Raw genomic sequence first — 17500 nt, forward strand, 5'->3', positions numbered from 1 at the left:
GGAGTGAAGTGTGAGTGAGTGAGGCGTGAATATTTCTTGCCGTTTTTACTGTCAGGATGTGCTACATGTTTCATGTGACAGGTAACGAGTGGCTGGGCTTTTGGGTTTTTGATTGCCTCTCAGAGCTGATGCTGACATGGAGGATTTTTTTTTCTCTTCTTCTGTTTATGTTCTCAGATTCTTCCTGAAGTTCTTCCTCAAGTGTAACCAGAACTGTTTGAAAAACGCCGGGAACCCCAGAGACATGAGGCGATTTCAGGTAAGACTGTTGGCAAAACCTCCTTCCGACGTCACGCCAATGTTTTGTCACACACACGCTCTAATTTTTCATACACACGCTCACTACTTCGATAATGAAACACACATTTCCATGGTTCCATCGAGCAGGTGGTGGTCTCCACTACGGTCAACGTGGACGGTCACGTGCTGGCCGTGTCGGACAACATGTTCGTGCACAACAACTCCAAACATGGCAGAAGGGCCCGACGTCTGGACCCATCCGAAGGTAAGTCACTTAACGACCGACAAAAGTCGGAAGGAGCGGTCTCAGCCTCCTCTGCTTTCATCTGTCTGTAAGGCCGACATATGGGCCGACAGGCTCACCAGCAGTCGAGCCTCTCCGTCAAGACCGAGTCAATATGTTCCGGGACCAAAAAGTTTTGAAAAGTGTGTGTGTGGATGGATGGGAGGGGTGGGGGTGGTGGGGGGTGGGGGGTGGGGGTGGGGGTTGATGGAGGAAGTGTTTCTCCAGCGCTCCGGCGGGCTTCGCACAGCATGATGGGATATGGCCGAAGCATATGGTTGGTGGCAGGGCCTCGGGACGGGGGCCGCCGCGTTTTTCTTCGAGATGAAACGAGATAAAACTCGTTCACCTGCGCGCGCGGCAGTCTGCGGGGTTTTTAGACGCCCGATGGCCCGCTTTTGATCTGTCAGATGAAAGTTGACGCCGAGGAGCCTCGGAAAAACCTAATCAGTTTTTTTCCCGTCACGTGGCATTGTGAGGTGTGATGTACGCTCCTCCGCCTCTAGAACACAGCCGCTTGGGTCGGACTTGAGAGGAACGACTCGTTGTTCAAACAACAGATATGACACCGCTGACGCTCTCCACAGACGCAAATGTGAAGATGATAGGTGAGAGGAGCATTATGGGAAAAAACAGCCCATAACGTTTGCTTCTCAATTGGGGGGGGGGCGACAGCTGTTGCCCCCAGTTCCACGCTCCCCGAGTGACTTTGGGGACGTTTGCTGGGAGTCCTCAGATGCTGCTGTTTTATTCATCCACACAGGTGTTAACAGCCCCTCCTCCACTACTCCCCCACAGATAAAACGTTTACTTTTGTGACCAAAAAGTAATTTATAACCCTACCGTAGCCCAGGGAGAGTAAAAACGGAATAAATAAATAAAACCAAAACAACAAAAAAGTTTGTGTTGAAAAAAAAAAAGAAAGTGTGAGTCTGTCTGTGATCGTGAGAGAGAGAGAGAGAGAGAGAGAAAGAGAGAGACCTGTGCGGTTTTACAGTTGGCTCTGCGAGGGCTTGGTCCAGTGTTGGTCCAGTAACCGGCTACTGGGCAGCGCTCGCTCGCTTGTCGTTGGCGTGCTGGAGCTGCTCTGCCCTGCTGGCGACGCTTGCCAGGCTGCGACGAATCAATTCCCGCCGCCGCGCGCTGTGGAGACTGGAGGTCAGTCAGTCGGCCCGTCTGTCTCCAGTCTGGCCAGTCAGAGACAGCCATGTTTACGATAAAACACAACAGCATTGAGTGCTATTGATTTGCAGACGATGGCAGACACAGAGAGAGAAAGAGAGAAAGAGAGAGGGAGAGAGAGACTGAGAGAGACCGTATAAAAGTTTATAATTCTCATTTTTATTTTTTCTCTATCCCCTCATATTTACGGTCACTGGCTCTTATCTTCCATTCATTACTTTATCGCTGAAAGAAGAGTCTAGAAGCAAAATATGTAAGAGTATCTCAGCGTTTATGTTGTCATCATTCTCCTTGGACTGAAAAATGGAAAATAGCGATACATTTACAGTCACTGATGCATATCTCCGTACTTACTGTATCATATTAGTGATGGTCAAGAAAAAAAAGCGCAAACGTTCCCGTGAAGTCCACTCCACACTCCTTCGAACAACTAACTGACCGTGAATTCTAAAGATTTCTGGAAGTTTCTGAGGAGGCCTGTATTGTAACCCTCATCCTGTCGTCTTGTTTTCCGAAGCAGCCACGCCCTGCATTAAAGCCATCAGCCCTAGCGAGGGCTGGACAACCGGAGGGGCCACGGTCATCATCATCGGTGATAACTTCTTCGACGGACTGCAGGTGGTCTTTGGCACCATGCTGGTTTGGAGCGAGGTGAGGCCCCACCATGTGGGAAGTGTGAGAACGCAGACAGGCTCATTCACACGCATACACACACACACACACACACACACACACACACACACATATACGTGCACACACACACACACACACACACACACACACATTCATACGCACACACACACACACACACACACACGCACACACACACATACAAGTGTGAGTGTGTGCACACACACACACACACACACATACAAGTACACACACACACACACACACACACACACACAAGCACACTCTCTCTCTCAGTGCACACTCATTCACACTCATCCAAAGACACACAGATACACACTCAAATACCGCAGACACACCTGCCTCTGTATAAGCTGCACACGTCTGACATGAACAAATTGTTGTTTTGTTGTTTTTTTTCTCAAGTTATTTCCAGGTGTGAGAGTATGTGATCACAGACAAACAGTCTTGTAGGTGTAAGACTTGTGACCATGTTGGAATTGGACTGAACAGTGTGCACAGATAGCAGTCTATACGACAGCGGTTTTGCACTGAAATGCATTTGAAAGCATGTGGAGAAATTCCTTCTCTTCTTTAAATTACAGTTAAGATTAGAGGAATGTTAACTAAGTACTGTCAACTTCATTTAAATCGTGGAGCAGCAAAGACATTGTTACTGTAAGCTGTTGTGATACTGCTTAAGGCCTGCGTTGAGCACAGGATGGTAAATGAATGTGTGTCTCTGTTTCTGTGTGTGTGTGTGTGTGTGTGTGTGTGTGTGTGTGTGTGTGTGTGTGTGTGTGTGTGTGTGTGTGTGTGTGTGTGTGTGTGTGTTTTGCAGCTCATCACACCCCACGCCATCCGGGTCCAGACTCCTCCGAGACACATCCCCGGTGTGGTGGAGGTCACACTCTCCTACAAGTCCAAGCAGTTCTGCAAAGGAGCTCCAGGACGCTTCGTCTACACTGGTACGTGAACCTCCTCGACCCTTTACGCCACGACCCCTGATATTCTAGTCACTTCGTGTGACAAGGCTCTATCTTTTTGACATTTTTTGTTAAAATTGAGTTACTGACATATTCTCACTCTGTGACACCTTATGAAGGTGAGGTGAGGTGAGGTGTTTCTGCTAGTCATATGCGTTATCATTATATCAACGTTATATCTAAAGAGGTTTGTTCCGCTTATCTGTATAACTATGGAAGTCTAAAACTCTGAAGCTCAATATCTCGGAACTACTCAACGTAGATAGAACCTTATAAGTCTAAGGGGGACGACTTATTGTTTTCGGCTACGTTTACTGTAATGTTATTATTTGCACCATTCTACTGTACTGTCTGCTCTGGCATGGTGGAGTAGTGCTAACGTCACAGCGTGGAATTGTGAGCCCGCCATTGCAAGTCTGTGTGGATTTGGATAAGAACGTCTGCTAAATACCAGTTGGCTTTAGCCTTAACTATTCTCCTGGTGTTGGTGTCCCACACATAATAGATCAGGGCTGTTTTCCCTACTCCCTGTCCTCCGTGGCTTTTGTCCCGACGTTCCGACTTTTGTATCCTCCCGGCCTGGACCGGTCCACGCCAGACTGGAGTATCACTTAGTAAAATCACTGCGCTTTTCTCGGCGGCGTGGGCCGATTATTCCGTCGGAATAATCCAGATGCCATTCAAAGTAGCAGAAAGGTCAGATGGAAGACTGTTTGGCCTGATAAGTAAATGTCAGTGCGGTGGGCATAAAGGCGGTGGCTGTGTTAAGGATTTCTGTTAAACATGAGGTTTATCTCCCCCCCCTACACACACACACACACACACACACACACACACACACAGACACACCGTTCTTCTTTGTTCACAGCCGCCACTCATTCACATGTGTATAAGCAGAGTAGGGAGACAGGCCCACAATGGAGACGGACAGTCCATCTTGGCTCCGTTGATTCTTTTCGCCATGCTAATATCTGATCGTCCTCTTTTTTTGTGATATGACTGACAGCTGTTCGGCGCTGTTTTGCTTTTTGTAAAAAGCAAAAGAAAGAGCTTTTGTGAATAGATTCTGTGATCTATCTCATTCGTACGTACAGGACAGTCAACCGCGGTTTGAAAGAACGTGTGGTTTTTGGGCTGAATTAGAATGAAGGAATCAGTCCACCTTTTAAAAGTAACAGTGCACGGTGTGTGTGTGTGTGTGTGTGTGTGTGTGTGTGTGTGTGTGTGTGTGTCTGTGTGTGTGTGTGTGTGTGTGTGTGTGTGGTTGGGTTATAGGTGTCTCTGTGTATGTAGGTGTCTCTGTGTGTGTATGTAAGTGTGTTTGTTGTGCTTAGATCGAACTTGTTAACTACACTATCTACAGGCCATGCTGATGGAAATGCTCTGATAGAAGATCATTTAGCTTTCCCTTTAACTGCTCACTATGATGAATTCAGGATAGAGACAAAAGAAAAACGACCCCCCCCCCCCACCCCACCCCCCTGACGACTTCAAACCCCCACTCTCCCTTGGAACGAGCCGTTTGTTGTGCAAAGCAAATTGGATTCACGCATACATATTTTAGTTTTTGTGGATGCATTGACGTACACTTCGGCAACTTATTTATTGTGCCAGGGACGTGTGATATTCATGAATGCAAAATGAAGCAGGCTTTTAAATAGTGAATAGGCAAGCTGTGTATAATTGAAGAGGAAGGAGAGTGCATCCAAACTCGATGATGTGTTTTCCACAAGGGACCTCCCATGTGCTCCCCATGAGCTCATCTCCTACATAGCATTCCAGGGCCCTTAAACTGCACATTTTTTTTCTTTTTTTCCTTTTTTTCCTTTCTTTTTATCAAGCTGCGTTCAATTCTGAACAAATACAAGGCAGTTTGGATGTCTGTGAGCCCTGCATTTGGGTCAGACGAAAAATTAAGGGATTCTCATGAAAGAAATATGAACATTGTCAAATGAGGAATTTGCCAAACGAGGCCACCCCTTTTCGATTCTCTTTGTCATGCATTTGAAATGGAGGGGTTTTAGTGGTTGATTTAGGAAAATGACAAGAAAATGCATCATACAAAATATTTTCTAACCAGTTGAGCATCCGCCTGTGTGTGTGTGTGTTTCAGTAGGAGTATGTGTTTGTGTGTGTGTGTGTGTGTGTGTGTGTGTGCATGTTTACATTCGTGTTTGTGTGCATCCGCGGCCAGGCAAATGCCCTCAGGGGCAGTTTTGCCCGGCTACTTTGATACTGACGCCGGGGGTGTTGATGTGGATGGAGTAAGAAGAAGACGAAGAAGCGCTCTCTCTCCTCTCTCCGAGCTGTGAATCGGTCCCTCCTGACCGGTCTGTGAAGCTGGAGACAAGCTGCCCCCTCTGAATTTCCTGTTTGAAAGGAAAAGGGCTTTTTTTCACAGTCTTGTGTTTCTCTGCACACTGACCACATTCTAGTGCCATTATGCAAACGCTAGGCTACAACCTATGCAGTTCTTCACTGTAGCATTGGATCCACTGAATTACAATTGCTTGTGTGCAACCCAAGCCACACAAAGCTCTAAAGTGTTGAAATAGTAATACAGTGTAATTGCAATGGGAATGCATGTTATATGGAGCACGATGTGTGTGCCTCAGTGGAGAGACGGCTTCCCTGAAGTATGAAATGATTATTGTTTGGTTGAGGAAGAGGTTTCGTATTAGTCTTTTAGATGGGGGCATGACTCTGAGCAGGCGCCATAATATTTTAAATAATGAATCACCCATGTTGTATTTGTCTTAGATGCCACTGCTTTTTGATAAGGGGGGGATTTCATAATGTAGTCTTTGTTCTTTCTCTTTTTCTCTCTCTTTCTTTCTTTTTGTGTCTCTCTTTCTCTTGCACTCGTTTGCTCGTGCTGTCTCTGTTCTGCTTTTCCCCCGCGCTCTCTCTCTCTCTTCCTCCCTCCTCTCCTCTGGGGCCCTCTCTCCCCAGGTGTTCGCTCCAGGAAAGGGGTTGGGGGGATCGGGGGTGTGTGTGGTGGTGGTGGGGTGTGTGTGTGTGTGTGTGTGTGTGCGCGTGTGAATATATGTGTGTGTGTATGTGTGTGTGTGTATATGTGTGTGTGTGCATGCGTGCGTGCGTGTGTGTGTGTGTGTGTGTGTGTGTGTGTGTGTGTGTGTGTGTGTGTGTGTGTGTGTGTGTGTGTGAATATGTGTGTGTGTGTGTGTGTGTGTGCGCGCAAGTGTGTGTGTGGGGGTGTGCCTATGTATGTGTGTGGGGAAGATGGCGGGGGTCTGAGCAGGGGAGAAATGAATGTGAGGAGCCTGGAGGTATTGACTTTCCTGGGAAAACACAGCTCTCTAAAAATCAGTAGCCAAATACTGCAATAACTCAGCACCCATTGATTGCCTTTCCCCCCAGGCCACATTGATCTATGCATTACAAGCCCTCAGACTGGAGGCATGGGCCCAGCCTCACCCCGGCCCCTGCACACGAGCAGGAATACATTACGGTTTGTTATTGTGGGCATCACTAGTATTGTAATCCCCAGCCGTGGCAGCAAGGAGACTGGAGGAGTAGGGGGAAGCCAACAGTGCATACGCAATAATTAGAGGCTCTTTTGGAAAGTCCTCGTGCATTAGCGCTTTTATCGAGGTGATCATACAAATAAGCGAGAAAATAGAATATACACACATGTATTCGTACATACAGTAGATAGATAGATAGATAGATAGATAGGTAGATAGATAAATAGATAGATGCTAGATAGATACTGTAGATGGACAGATGGTTAGATAGATAGATGGGTAGATGGATAAATGATAGCTAGATAGATAGATGATAGATAGACAGATAGATAGATAGATAGATAGATAGATAGATAGGTAGATGGATAATGATAGCTGGATAGCTGGAAAGATAGATAGATAGACAGATAGATAGATTCAGTAGATAGATAGATAGATAGATAAATAGGTAGATGGATAATGATAGCTGGATAGATGGACAGATAGATAGATAGATAGATAGATAGATAGATACAGTAGATAGACAGATAGATAGATAGATAGATAGACAGCATTCACAGCCAGTGCAGGCGTGGTGAGTTGCTCCTATCAAACATGCTAGGCTGACCCTGAGAGCACGGAGGGGGTGGCGGAGTGTGACAATATCAGGGGCGCGGGCCTGTGGGAGAGCAGCGCAAGTCTGAGCATGTCCCGCGACCTGAGACACAGAGCCTGCCCTGCGGGGCTGGAGCCGGGGGTGGCGGAGGGGGCCAGAGGCGCTCGCTGGAGCCCAGGGTAGGGAGGCTTTGTTAGGCATTAATGGGCTCGGTGCCCTTGCGGAGGCTGGCTGGCTGGCTGGCTGGCTGGGGAATAGCGGCATCAGTGCCGTCACCGCTGCTGCTGCCGCCTCCATCGCTGCTCGTCTGCCCGTGCCCAGACTCTGCACCTGTGGCTACGGGGCGCAAATCTGGCGTGTGATTTGCATCTGTCATCGATCGTCTGCGTGAGAGCGTTACCGCTCTGGCCACCGAAAGCGAAAAGCAAAACAAAACTGGAGATGTTGGAGAGAGTGAGAGAGCGAGAGTGAGAGAGAGAGAGGGAGAGAGAGAGAGAGAGGGGGGGGGGGGGAGAGAGAGGGAGAGAGTGGGGAATGGTGTAACAGGGCCACCTTCACACAGGAGAAAGCCAAAGCAAGCCCTGACGTTGTGCAGATGACTCGAGTCAGCACAGTTTGTGAGCTTGGTTGCGGTGGCCAAACTTCAAAGCACTTTACTCGTTTCTTGCTCTCTTTCCTTTTTTTCCTCATGGCTTGTTGGATGGGGTTTGACATGAAGCAATTGTTCCGGTGCTGATCCAGAATGAGGTTAGACGGAAAAAGAGGGCAGCCCGCTGGCATGGGCACCGCCGCGCCACTCTCCGAGGTTGGCGACCGGACCCGGCTGTTGTGTTCGGCTCTGTTCTCGCTTTCGTCCAGAACTCCCGGCGCCACCAAAGACACACGCTCTTTAAACTGCGCCACTAAACCCCCGTCCCCCCCCCGCCCGCCCGCCCGCCCCCCCTTTTTTTATGATGCTGTCCCCTTGGAGTGGCGGTGGGCCGTTCGCCTGTTTCCTAAAAGGCCATTTCCCCGCGCTTTTGGCTCCTTGGACTGGGGACCTGCAGCGAGAGGCCTTCTGTCACCGTGAAGGAGAGAACAATAGTCCACTTTGTACCTTTTCTCCCCCCCCCCCCCCCCCCCCCCTTATTTCGCACGGACACATGGAACGCATTAGCGGAAAGTTCCACGAGGCGATCTGAAGGTCTAGTGAACACGGTGCGCAAAGGGCTGAGCATTGCGTCATGCACGTCATTATGTTTCGTTTTTTTCCCGCGACTCGAGATATATATCCAGGGCCTCACGATTATGACAACCTTTTGAGTAATGGCTTTGGTCTTGACCCCACTTTTTCGATACAACTTCCTATATTTAGCCCAAGGCAAAAGGCTGATATTTCTTAAGTTGTTTCCAATCTTGTTCATATAACATATTGTACTTAAAAAAAACAACTATTTGCTTAAGTTAATTCAGCGCTCATTTATTTGTAGATGTTTTGGAAGGTGCGGTGATGCCCTCATTTCTTCTCAAAGCAACACATGAGAACAAACAGGATATGTAGCCCCGGAATATTTGATACAGGCCCCAAACAACGTCGAGAGCCGAGCGCTGCCTTTTCAGACGAGACGCGGCGTTTCCACTTTCGGTTGTATTTTTGTTTTTGTTTCCATGACTCCATGATTCCGAGCACACATTTGGGTGACTTAGCTCCTGACGCGTCGCCGGGTTGATTACCCAGAGCATAATGAACATCAGATAGGCGCCACAGTGTTGGGGAATCAGAGAGAACGCGAAGTGAAGGTGACAGAAACACACCCACTCCCTTCTGCTGCCTCTTCCCCACTCTCTCTTGCTCCCTCTTCATTCACCGGCTCTCCTCCGAGACTCCGCGGCGTGACGCAACCCTCGTGATTAGAGAGCACATCCGCCTCGCCGGCTAGATATGTTAATCATCTCGTGGATAATTGCCTGTGTGGCGCCTTGATTAAGCTGAGTGACATGTCCAGGAAGAGCGCGTTGCCTCAAAGCGACGGCCTCCCAACTGCACAAGTTATCATTGCTTTTTTTTTTGTTGTTTGTTTTTTTCCTGTCTCGTCTTGTTCGAGTCCCGGCTTTAAAGTCTCCCCCAGTGCAACGCGTAATTATCTGCCGTTGGTTCCGCAGCTCCTCTCTTTTGTTCGAGTGAAGGGAGCTGTTCCATTTGATATGGGAAATGAATCACGCCTTTTGCGGAGGCCGGGCAGCAATTCCCCTGGACATTCCATCACAGCCCATCAGAAAGTTGAAAGCCTCTGTCTGAAGTCTGAAGACAGATACCACGCCGTCTCGAGAAAAAAAAAAAAAAAAGCCACACTCAGAGCACACCCCGGCTGCGATGAAAACTCTGTAATTGTATAATACGTTCATTATGTTCATTTACAAAGGTTCCGGGGCCCACGCCACATACGAGAATCGATGAAAGCGCTTTGTGTCTGAGGCATGTGGGGGTCAGACTCAGCTCGTTTGTTACCCGCCCCATCTCCCCCCCTACCCCGCCAAAAAAGATGCCCCAGTAATCTTTCCTGCCGCGTCGGAGAGAGAGGGGTAAATTGAGGTCGAGACGCGTACCTCCGTCATCCTAATTGTAGCCATAAAGACCGAACGTTTTTCCCCGCCCTAATTATAAGTGTCTGCCGAGGGGGACAGGGTAGCCGCCGGTGGGTGGTGGTGGCGGTGGTGGTGGTGGTGGAGCGGTGTCTTCTTCATCTTCCCCGGTGGCGTGCTCCCCTCGCTCTTTAAAAAAAAAGGGGGCCTTGCGCTTTTGCCTGCATCCCGAGCCGGGGTTGGGCCCGTCTGTCAGTCACAGTTTAAAGTTCATGAAATTTCTATGAGAATCGATCGCATGGGGTGGCAGGCTGGAGCGGTGTGGTGTGGTGTGGTGTGGTGTGGTGTGGTGTGGGAGGTTGGGCTGGGGTGTGGTGGGGTTGATAGTGTGTGTATTTGTGATCATGTGTGGAGAGTGGATGAGCGAGGGGAGGGGGGTTGCAAGTGGTGTGTGCGTGTGTGTGTGTGTGTGTGTGTGTGTGTGTGTGTGTGTGTGTGTGTGTGTGTGTGTGTGTGTGTGTGTGTGTGTGTGTGTGTGTGTGCTTGTGTGTGTGTGTACGTGTGTGGAGCAGCAGGCCGTGGTGATTGATCAAGCCTCATGCTTTGAATTTCTCCACGTTGCCTACCCCACCCCCCACCCTCTCCTCTCCTCTCCTCTCCTCTCCTCTCCTCTCCTCTCCTGGTGCAGTGCTGTGTGGTGTGTTCATGTCAGTGTGCTTGATATGGTCTGTCGAGAGTGTGTCTACAGCACTCATCAATGCATGTTGGCGCGCATGAGTGTGTCTATCTCTGTGTGCGCATATACGCGCGCGCGCGACTGTGTGTGTGGGTGTGCGTGTGCGAGTGTCTCAGTGTGTGTCCATGTCAGTGTATATGTCCCCACCGATTTTCATATGTCACAGTAACCCGATGTGCTTTGCGGTCGGAAGCGGAGCGACGAGGAGGAGGAGGAGGAGGTGGGGAGCGAAGAGGAAATCGATAGCGAGCAACAGGGGGCCTGGAGACGTTTGTCAACAGGCCAGCTCGGTGACCTCAAGCCTCCGCCCCAGCGACACTTGACAGACTCGAGCGGAAAAACAAATCACTTCCTCCCGCCCGCTGCACAGCCCCATTGCACATCAGAATATAGCCCTCTCAACACCCTGCTCCAACCCCTAACCCCCAGCCTCCTCTAAATATGAGAGGCAGTGTGTGTGTGTGTGTGTGGTGTGCATGTGTATGTGTGTCTCGGTGTGGTATGTGTGTGTGTGTGTGTGTGTTTGTGTGCCTGTATGTGTGTTAGTGTGTATGTGTGTGTGTGTTTGTGTGTGTGTGTGTGTGTGTGTGTGTGTGTGTGTGTTTGTGTGCCTGTATGTGTGTTAGTGTGTATGTGTGTGTGTGTGTGTGTGTGTGTGTGTGTGTGTGTGTGTGTGTGTATATGCGTTTGTGTGCTTGTCTGTATCAGTATGCCTGTGTTATTGCGTGGGGAAGAGGGGGCGACCATCTCTGACTTGCATCTATCAGTATGTGTCTCATGGAGATGGGAAATTGCTTTGTGCTGTGCTGGAATCCAAGACACCACCTGATTCCTCCGACGCTCCATCAAACGAACGGAAAGCGTCTCCGCCACCGCCGCCGCCGTCGGACCCCGGCCGCTTGATCAAGTGCTTCGGACGCGGCCGCCAGCTCCATTTGGAAATGATGCGCGCTATTCCAGGGAAGCCACGCCGGCACAGATCGCGCCGCACGACGCAGGGAGGCTTGCCAATAGGGGCATGCCAGCGCCTTCAATCAGGGAATCACCAGAGTGAGGAGAGATGGGGGAGAGCCGGAGGGGAGCGTTAAAGAGGACCTATCAGGCTCAGAATCGCTTGGGGTGGGGGGGGGGGGGGGGGGGGGGTATAGGGGAGGGGGGGGTGCGCCATTGGGGAGCCAGATAAATGCAATCATTCAAACGGCAGCGGGAGTGGAGGGGTTGGGGTGGTGGTGGTGGTGGTGGTGGTGGGGGTTGTGGGATGCAGTGAGAAAATGTAAATAACAAACAGGGGAAAGTAAACATATATAAACACATTGGAGGGCCCGGGCGTAAACACCGAGGGTGAATGTATACATGATCCCGTCGAGGCCTGGGAGGTTTTTTTTTTTTTTTTTTGCCGATCGTGGGAGCGCCCACACTCGCTCTGGCCCCGAGACACCAAAATAGAAGGAAGGAGACTTTATGAAGCCACCGCAGAGCCATAACCGCAGCCGCTGGAAAAGGACAGGAGGTCAGCACAGTCCAGGATCGGAAACCACCAATGTGTTCTAGCCGCTGTTGTGGATTAGGCCTCCAATAGTTACAGTGCTTCATTTTTCAACTTTCTTTTCGCGAAGAATAGATTTACTTCCATGTTGAGTTTTTTTTTTAGGACACTTACACCCCCCCCCCCCCCACCCCCTACCCCGCCTCCGCAACCCACGCAAACTGAAATTGTTCATCCTTTTCCAAGACACATCAGTGTGTCTTGATTTATAAAGAAGAGACATGCGAAAGCCTCGAGGTCAGTGTGCGCTCCAAGTCGTGTTCCTCCGCACTTCCTCCCTTCGCAGGAGTCAAGCTCGTCCTGGGCTCCGTTTGATCTCCCTTGGCCAGGCGTGAGGTCCTTGTCAAACCGCGCAGCCAGGTTCCTTATCAAGACAGGAAGCTACCGCCTTCCACCTCCCGACCTTTCACCCACAGTTGTTTGTAATAAGACCTGGCGAGCCGAACAGGAATAAGCCCTGGCGAGCCGAGCAGGGAGCTGTGTCTGGATTGATTTTTTCCCTTTAGTTTGTTTGCAGAGTAGATCATAGCCGTTCTTCATATGATATCAGGATGTCTATATGGAGGTCTCAGGACAAATGAAGACAACGGGGGGTAACGCGCAAAGGTTAAGGGAGCTTTAATGGCGGAGATGAATCTGCTTTATTTGCGGTGGGAGGTGATTGTTAGGGCAGCTGTGACATGGTCGTTTGACACCGTGAATGGCGTGTAAGTGAATGGCATATCCTCAGCTGTGTAGCATGGGCTTCCAATTGAAGGGTCTACTCCATGGAATCCTGTTGGAGACTGTCCAAATAGAAAAACGAAAACACCCTCTGATTTTTTCATTTTCAAAATAATAGATTATATCTGTGTGATAGCTTAGGGAGCACTGGGCACTAGTATTTTCCTTTTTTTTGTGTTGGGATGGTTAATCATATTTGCTCTCCGCTCAGCCTCGTGACTGAGTGATCACTTTGGTGAAGGAGACAGGAAGCGAAAGATAGAGAGAGAGAGAGAGAGAGAGAGAGAGGGAGCGATGAACAGATGATTAAATAAATAATGAAAGCTACACATTCCTCCCTCTCTCCGTCTCTCTCTCTTCCTCATCCTCTCTCTGTTCATCTATCTCTCGTTTTCTCACTCTCCCTCTCTCTATTGCACCTCTTGTCGCTCCTTAACAACGGACTGCTTTATCTTTCCCCGTTCGTACGTCAGACCCTGCAAAGACGCAAAGATCACTGCACACTCACAGACTCACACACACACACACAGACTCTCTCTCTCTCTCTCACACACACACACACACACACACACACACACACACACACACACACACACACAGGCACACCAAAAAAAAAAAATCAATACAAATTACGATGGAGAAAGTGGCACTGATGGCTGGAATTGCAGCATATGTTTACACTAAATCAGGCAATCTATCTTCATATCGGCGGTGTAATGTGCGGGGGGTCAGAGTTTTGCCCGCGCGCCTGACGCTCTCCAATTACTCCCGGCCAGGGAGAGGAGGCAGCCGTATCGATTGGCCGCGGGAACAGGAGGCCTGCAGGCAGCCAATGGGGCGCAGGGGTCAAAGTGCACGGGGATTTTAATAAGAGAAGTAATGGGCTTAATTTCTTGGGGGGGGTCGGACAGCAGAGGGAGGCATCCCCCACAATCCCTCCCTGCCCTCCACGCTGGCCCACTACTCTGTTCTCATGTCTGCCTGTCAGAGGGTTCATTAAATGCTTGGGCTTTATGAGATTGCTTTCTTTTCTTTGTTTCATCTCTCTTCCCCTCGCTCTCTCTCTCTCTCTCTCTCTCTCCTTCTCTACTTCTTCATCGTATGCAGTTCTTTCTCGCCCTCTCCCATACTGATAAGGAGTTGTTGTAAATGCCCCTGACGTGGCAGTCCGCCTTCATAAAGAGATGAGGAGCTACATTTTCCTTAATGCTCTCCGTCTAATTACTGATTATTACCTGCAAAAGCAATTACCATCTCCTTTAGTTGACCAAAAAAAAAAATAAAAACAATATCTAGAGCTAATTTACTTTGCACGGTGCACTTTAAAAATAAGATCGGATATTAAATAGAATACAGCTGGGTATTCCGGTGGGGCTTCACTGTACTGCTTTGGCAGTGATGCCATATGCCATATCTATTTCCGTAATGGAGCCATCACAGTGCTGAACAGGAGTTCAATGGGAGCGCCACTTTGATTCTGTGCTCCCTGGAGCAGCTGGGCTGCTGACGCAAAGCATCCTGGGACAGAAGTGCACCAGTCGGGGGAGGGGGGGGGGGGGGGGGGTGTAAGGAAAACTCAAGGAACCTGTCACCTCAATAGCCCCCCCCTGCTTTCCCCTCTGTTACGAAAGCACAAACGCATGCACACAGACACAAGCAGGCACACACACACAAACAAACAAACAAACACACACAGACACACACAGACACACACACAGACACACACACACACACAGACACACACACACACACACACACACACACATACACACACACACACACACACACACACTTACACACACAGACACAGAGTGCTCCCCCACAACCCCACCCCTTGCCACACACACACACACACACACACACACACACACACCCCAGATGCCCCCGTGCGTCAGAGCCGCCACAAAGCTCTTTTTCTTCCCTTCACCGTGAAGCCCGGCTCAAACAAATTTGATTTAGCAGCTTGCCGGGGCCCATTCCCAGGGAAAGAAAACAAATATTGTTATAATGGTAATAACATCTATTTGCCGCGTGCGACAAACGGCAGCGGGCCCTTTCAAAAGGGACCCCTGCTCCAGCGCCACAACCTTATTCTTATTCATGAAAGCGCCGGTTATGCATATTAGCGCAAACTAGCTATTCTACTCGCCGGCATTTGGAGTGTCAATCATCCTTACAGCATACAAGAGGCACTGGTGACAAAAAGCGGAGTGGGCAAGAGGGCTGACAAATTGTCCCCAAAGTCAAATTTGACAGCCTTTTATGATTAATGGGCTTGATTATGGAGAAATATCGCCCTAACTGGTTTCCGGGTGTTTCCTCGATTTTCCCATTCGAGGGCGGAAAGAGGGAAAGAGAGAGAAAGAGAGAGAAAGAGAGAGAGAGAGAGAGAGAGAGAGAGAGGGGAGACGGAGAGCAGGCTGACGGTGTCGGTATGTGGAAGGGAGGATGAAATCAGAATGGAGGGATAGGTAGACTGAAGGAAATGGAATTGAATTAGGCAGGAGCTGCCTCTCTCTCTCTCTCTCTCTCTCTCTCTCTCTATCTCTTTGTCAGCCTGTATGTGTGAGTGTGTGAGTGTGTGTGTGTGTGTGTGTGTGTGTGTGTGTGACGCACAGTAAGAAAGAGAGAGAGAGAGTGGGACGAGATGACCAAGAGAGAGGTATGAGGTCTCACTGTGAGACATTGAGCTACTCACCGTGAATGGATCCTCCACCTTATACTGTGACCTTTGTACAGACACACTCACAGTGGGCAGTATAATCACCGTCTTCAACCATCACAGTCTTGGTTATTACTCCATGAAATGTAAAGCCTTCGTAAGAGAATGTGACAAGTTTGATATTTTTTTTAACATATTGCTAACTTCAACTAACTGATTGCTGTCTTCAACAGGGTTGTTTGTTTTTTTAGTCATACTCTCTCTGTCAGTGCTAATTGTTAATCGCAAATTGTGTCTTGTCTCTCTTCTCTTCAGCCTTGAACGAGCCCACTATTGACTATGGATTCCAGAGGCTACAGAAGGTCATCCCCCGTCACCCTGGAGATCCCGAGAGGTTACCAAAGGTAGGTCATCGTGCTCTACGAAGGCCACATTACAGGCAGCCCCAGTGGCTACAGGAGATTCGCTTTAGTCTCTCACTAAATAACCCCTGTTTGGTTATCTTATAAAAAAGCTTTTGGTTGTGTTTGGGTATCAAGCTTGTCCCTGGATGTCAGATTCTGGGTCAAGGTTTTGATCTGAAAGTTAGGTTGCAGATTGCTGCCTATGGATAGATAGTAGCTACCTCCTTTAGCTTTACTTGCTAATCAGACAAAATCCAACCATAAGGATGCTACATATACCGCAGCCTTTAGCCTTTGATATACACTAGCTTGCTAAAGCATTAGCTGGTTCACTGGCCCTGTGTAAGTGGAGCCAGCTGCTAGTGCAGCGTTAGCTTTGAGGTGCTACGTTGGCTTATCTGTCTGCGTAGCACACTGGTGCTGGGCTGGGCTGGTACTTTGACACACAACAAATGGAAGGAAGCAAAGGAAGGACTGAGGGCAGATGGCGGAGGATGTGAATCTGGCATAACTGTCGTTCTCTGGCTACGTCTTTCTCTTTCGCCTTCTCATCTCCTTACAATCTCTCCACACCTCTCACTCTCTCTCTCTCTCTCTTTCTTTGCATCTCTCTGTTCCTCTCTGCCCCATCCCCCAAGTAAACATGCTTACACACACAGAATGAAGCGTAGACACACAGACACTCTCTCTCTCTCTCTCTCACACACACACACACACACACCGACTCGCTGAGGCTGCGAGCGCGCGGCTGTGTAGACGTTTGCCCTGAGCGGTTTGCCGCCTGGTTAGTATGAAAAGATTATTTTCCCCCTAAAAAGGCGTGCTGGTAAGTGAATGAGATTCTTTCGGGCAGGGAACTGCTGTAGAACGGGGGTAGGATCAGATGGGGACTGACAATCTAAAACAGCTGCCAAATTGAAACCATTTATCAAAATCTGACATCTGAGATCCAGTCACCAAAAAAGCAGTTTATTTGTAAATTGATACTAATAGTGAGCATGCATTGTCTGGACCCCTTTTGATGCTACGACTTGCAGGGAGAGGAGAACCGCTCCCATCACCTTCTACATAGTTATTTATTCCAGAGAAAAACTCAATAAGAATGTAGATTTTTTTCTCCCCCCCCATCCCCTCATCACCTTGGAGATTTTACACTCACGAGCATGAATAAATGAAGAAGTCCGCGAGTCTGTCAAGGAAGCAGGGAAATAGGCTGGTCTGTGTGCTACACGTACAGAGATGGTGATGATACTGAGAACATATCCCATATCAAGTCTGTTTTCATCGCTGAAACGGGATAGAATTATTTCAAATTCAGCAAAGTTGATTTCTTTCACAGACGTAACACCTACTGTGAGGAGATACTAATGTGTCTTTTTAGAGGAATTGTTTCTGAATACAGTATGAAAATGGGTAGAACTGATAGAGCCGTCGGCATTGAATGTACAACTACACGTCTCTGT

General features: G+C 48.9%; 1 protein-coding gene across 2 annotated transcripts in view; it reads left to right on the plus strand.

Moving 5' to 3' along the window:
• Window positions 1–17500, plus strand: part of LOC134069016 (transcription factor COE3-like) — a 114139-nt gene that overhangs the window by 72483 nt on the left and 24156 nt on the right. For both annotated transcript variants that reach the window (XM_062524866.1, XM_062524867.1), the window contains exons 7-11: window positions 178–259; window positions 388–505; window positions 2223–2356; window positions 3177–3303; window positions 15949–16037. In XM_062524866.1, coding sequence (XP_062380850.1) covers window positions 178–259; window positions 388–505; window positions 2223–2356; window positions 3177–3303; window positions 15949–16037 — 550 coding nt within the window. The remainder of the gene's footprint in view (window positions 1–177; window positions 260–387; window positions 506–2222; window positions 2357–3176; window positions 3304–15948; window positions 16038–17500) is intronic.

Source organism: Sardina pilchardus, chromosome 21 (genome assembly GCF_963854185.1).
Source record: "Sardina pilchardus chromosome 21, fSarPil1.1, whole genome shotgun sequence".
Taxonomy (NCBI): Eukaryota; Metazoa; Chordata; class Actinopteri; order Clupeiformes; family Clupeidae; genus Sardina; species Sardina pilchardus.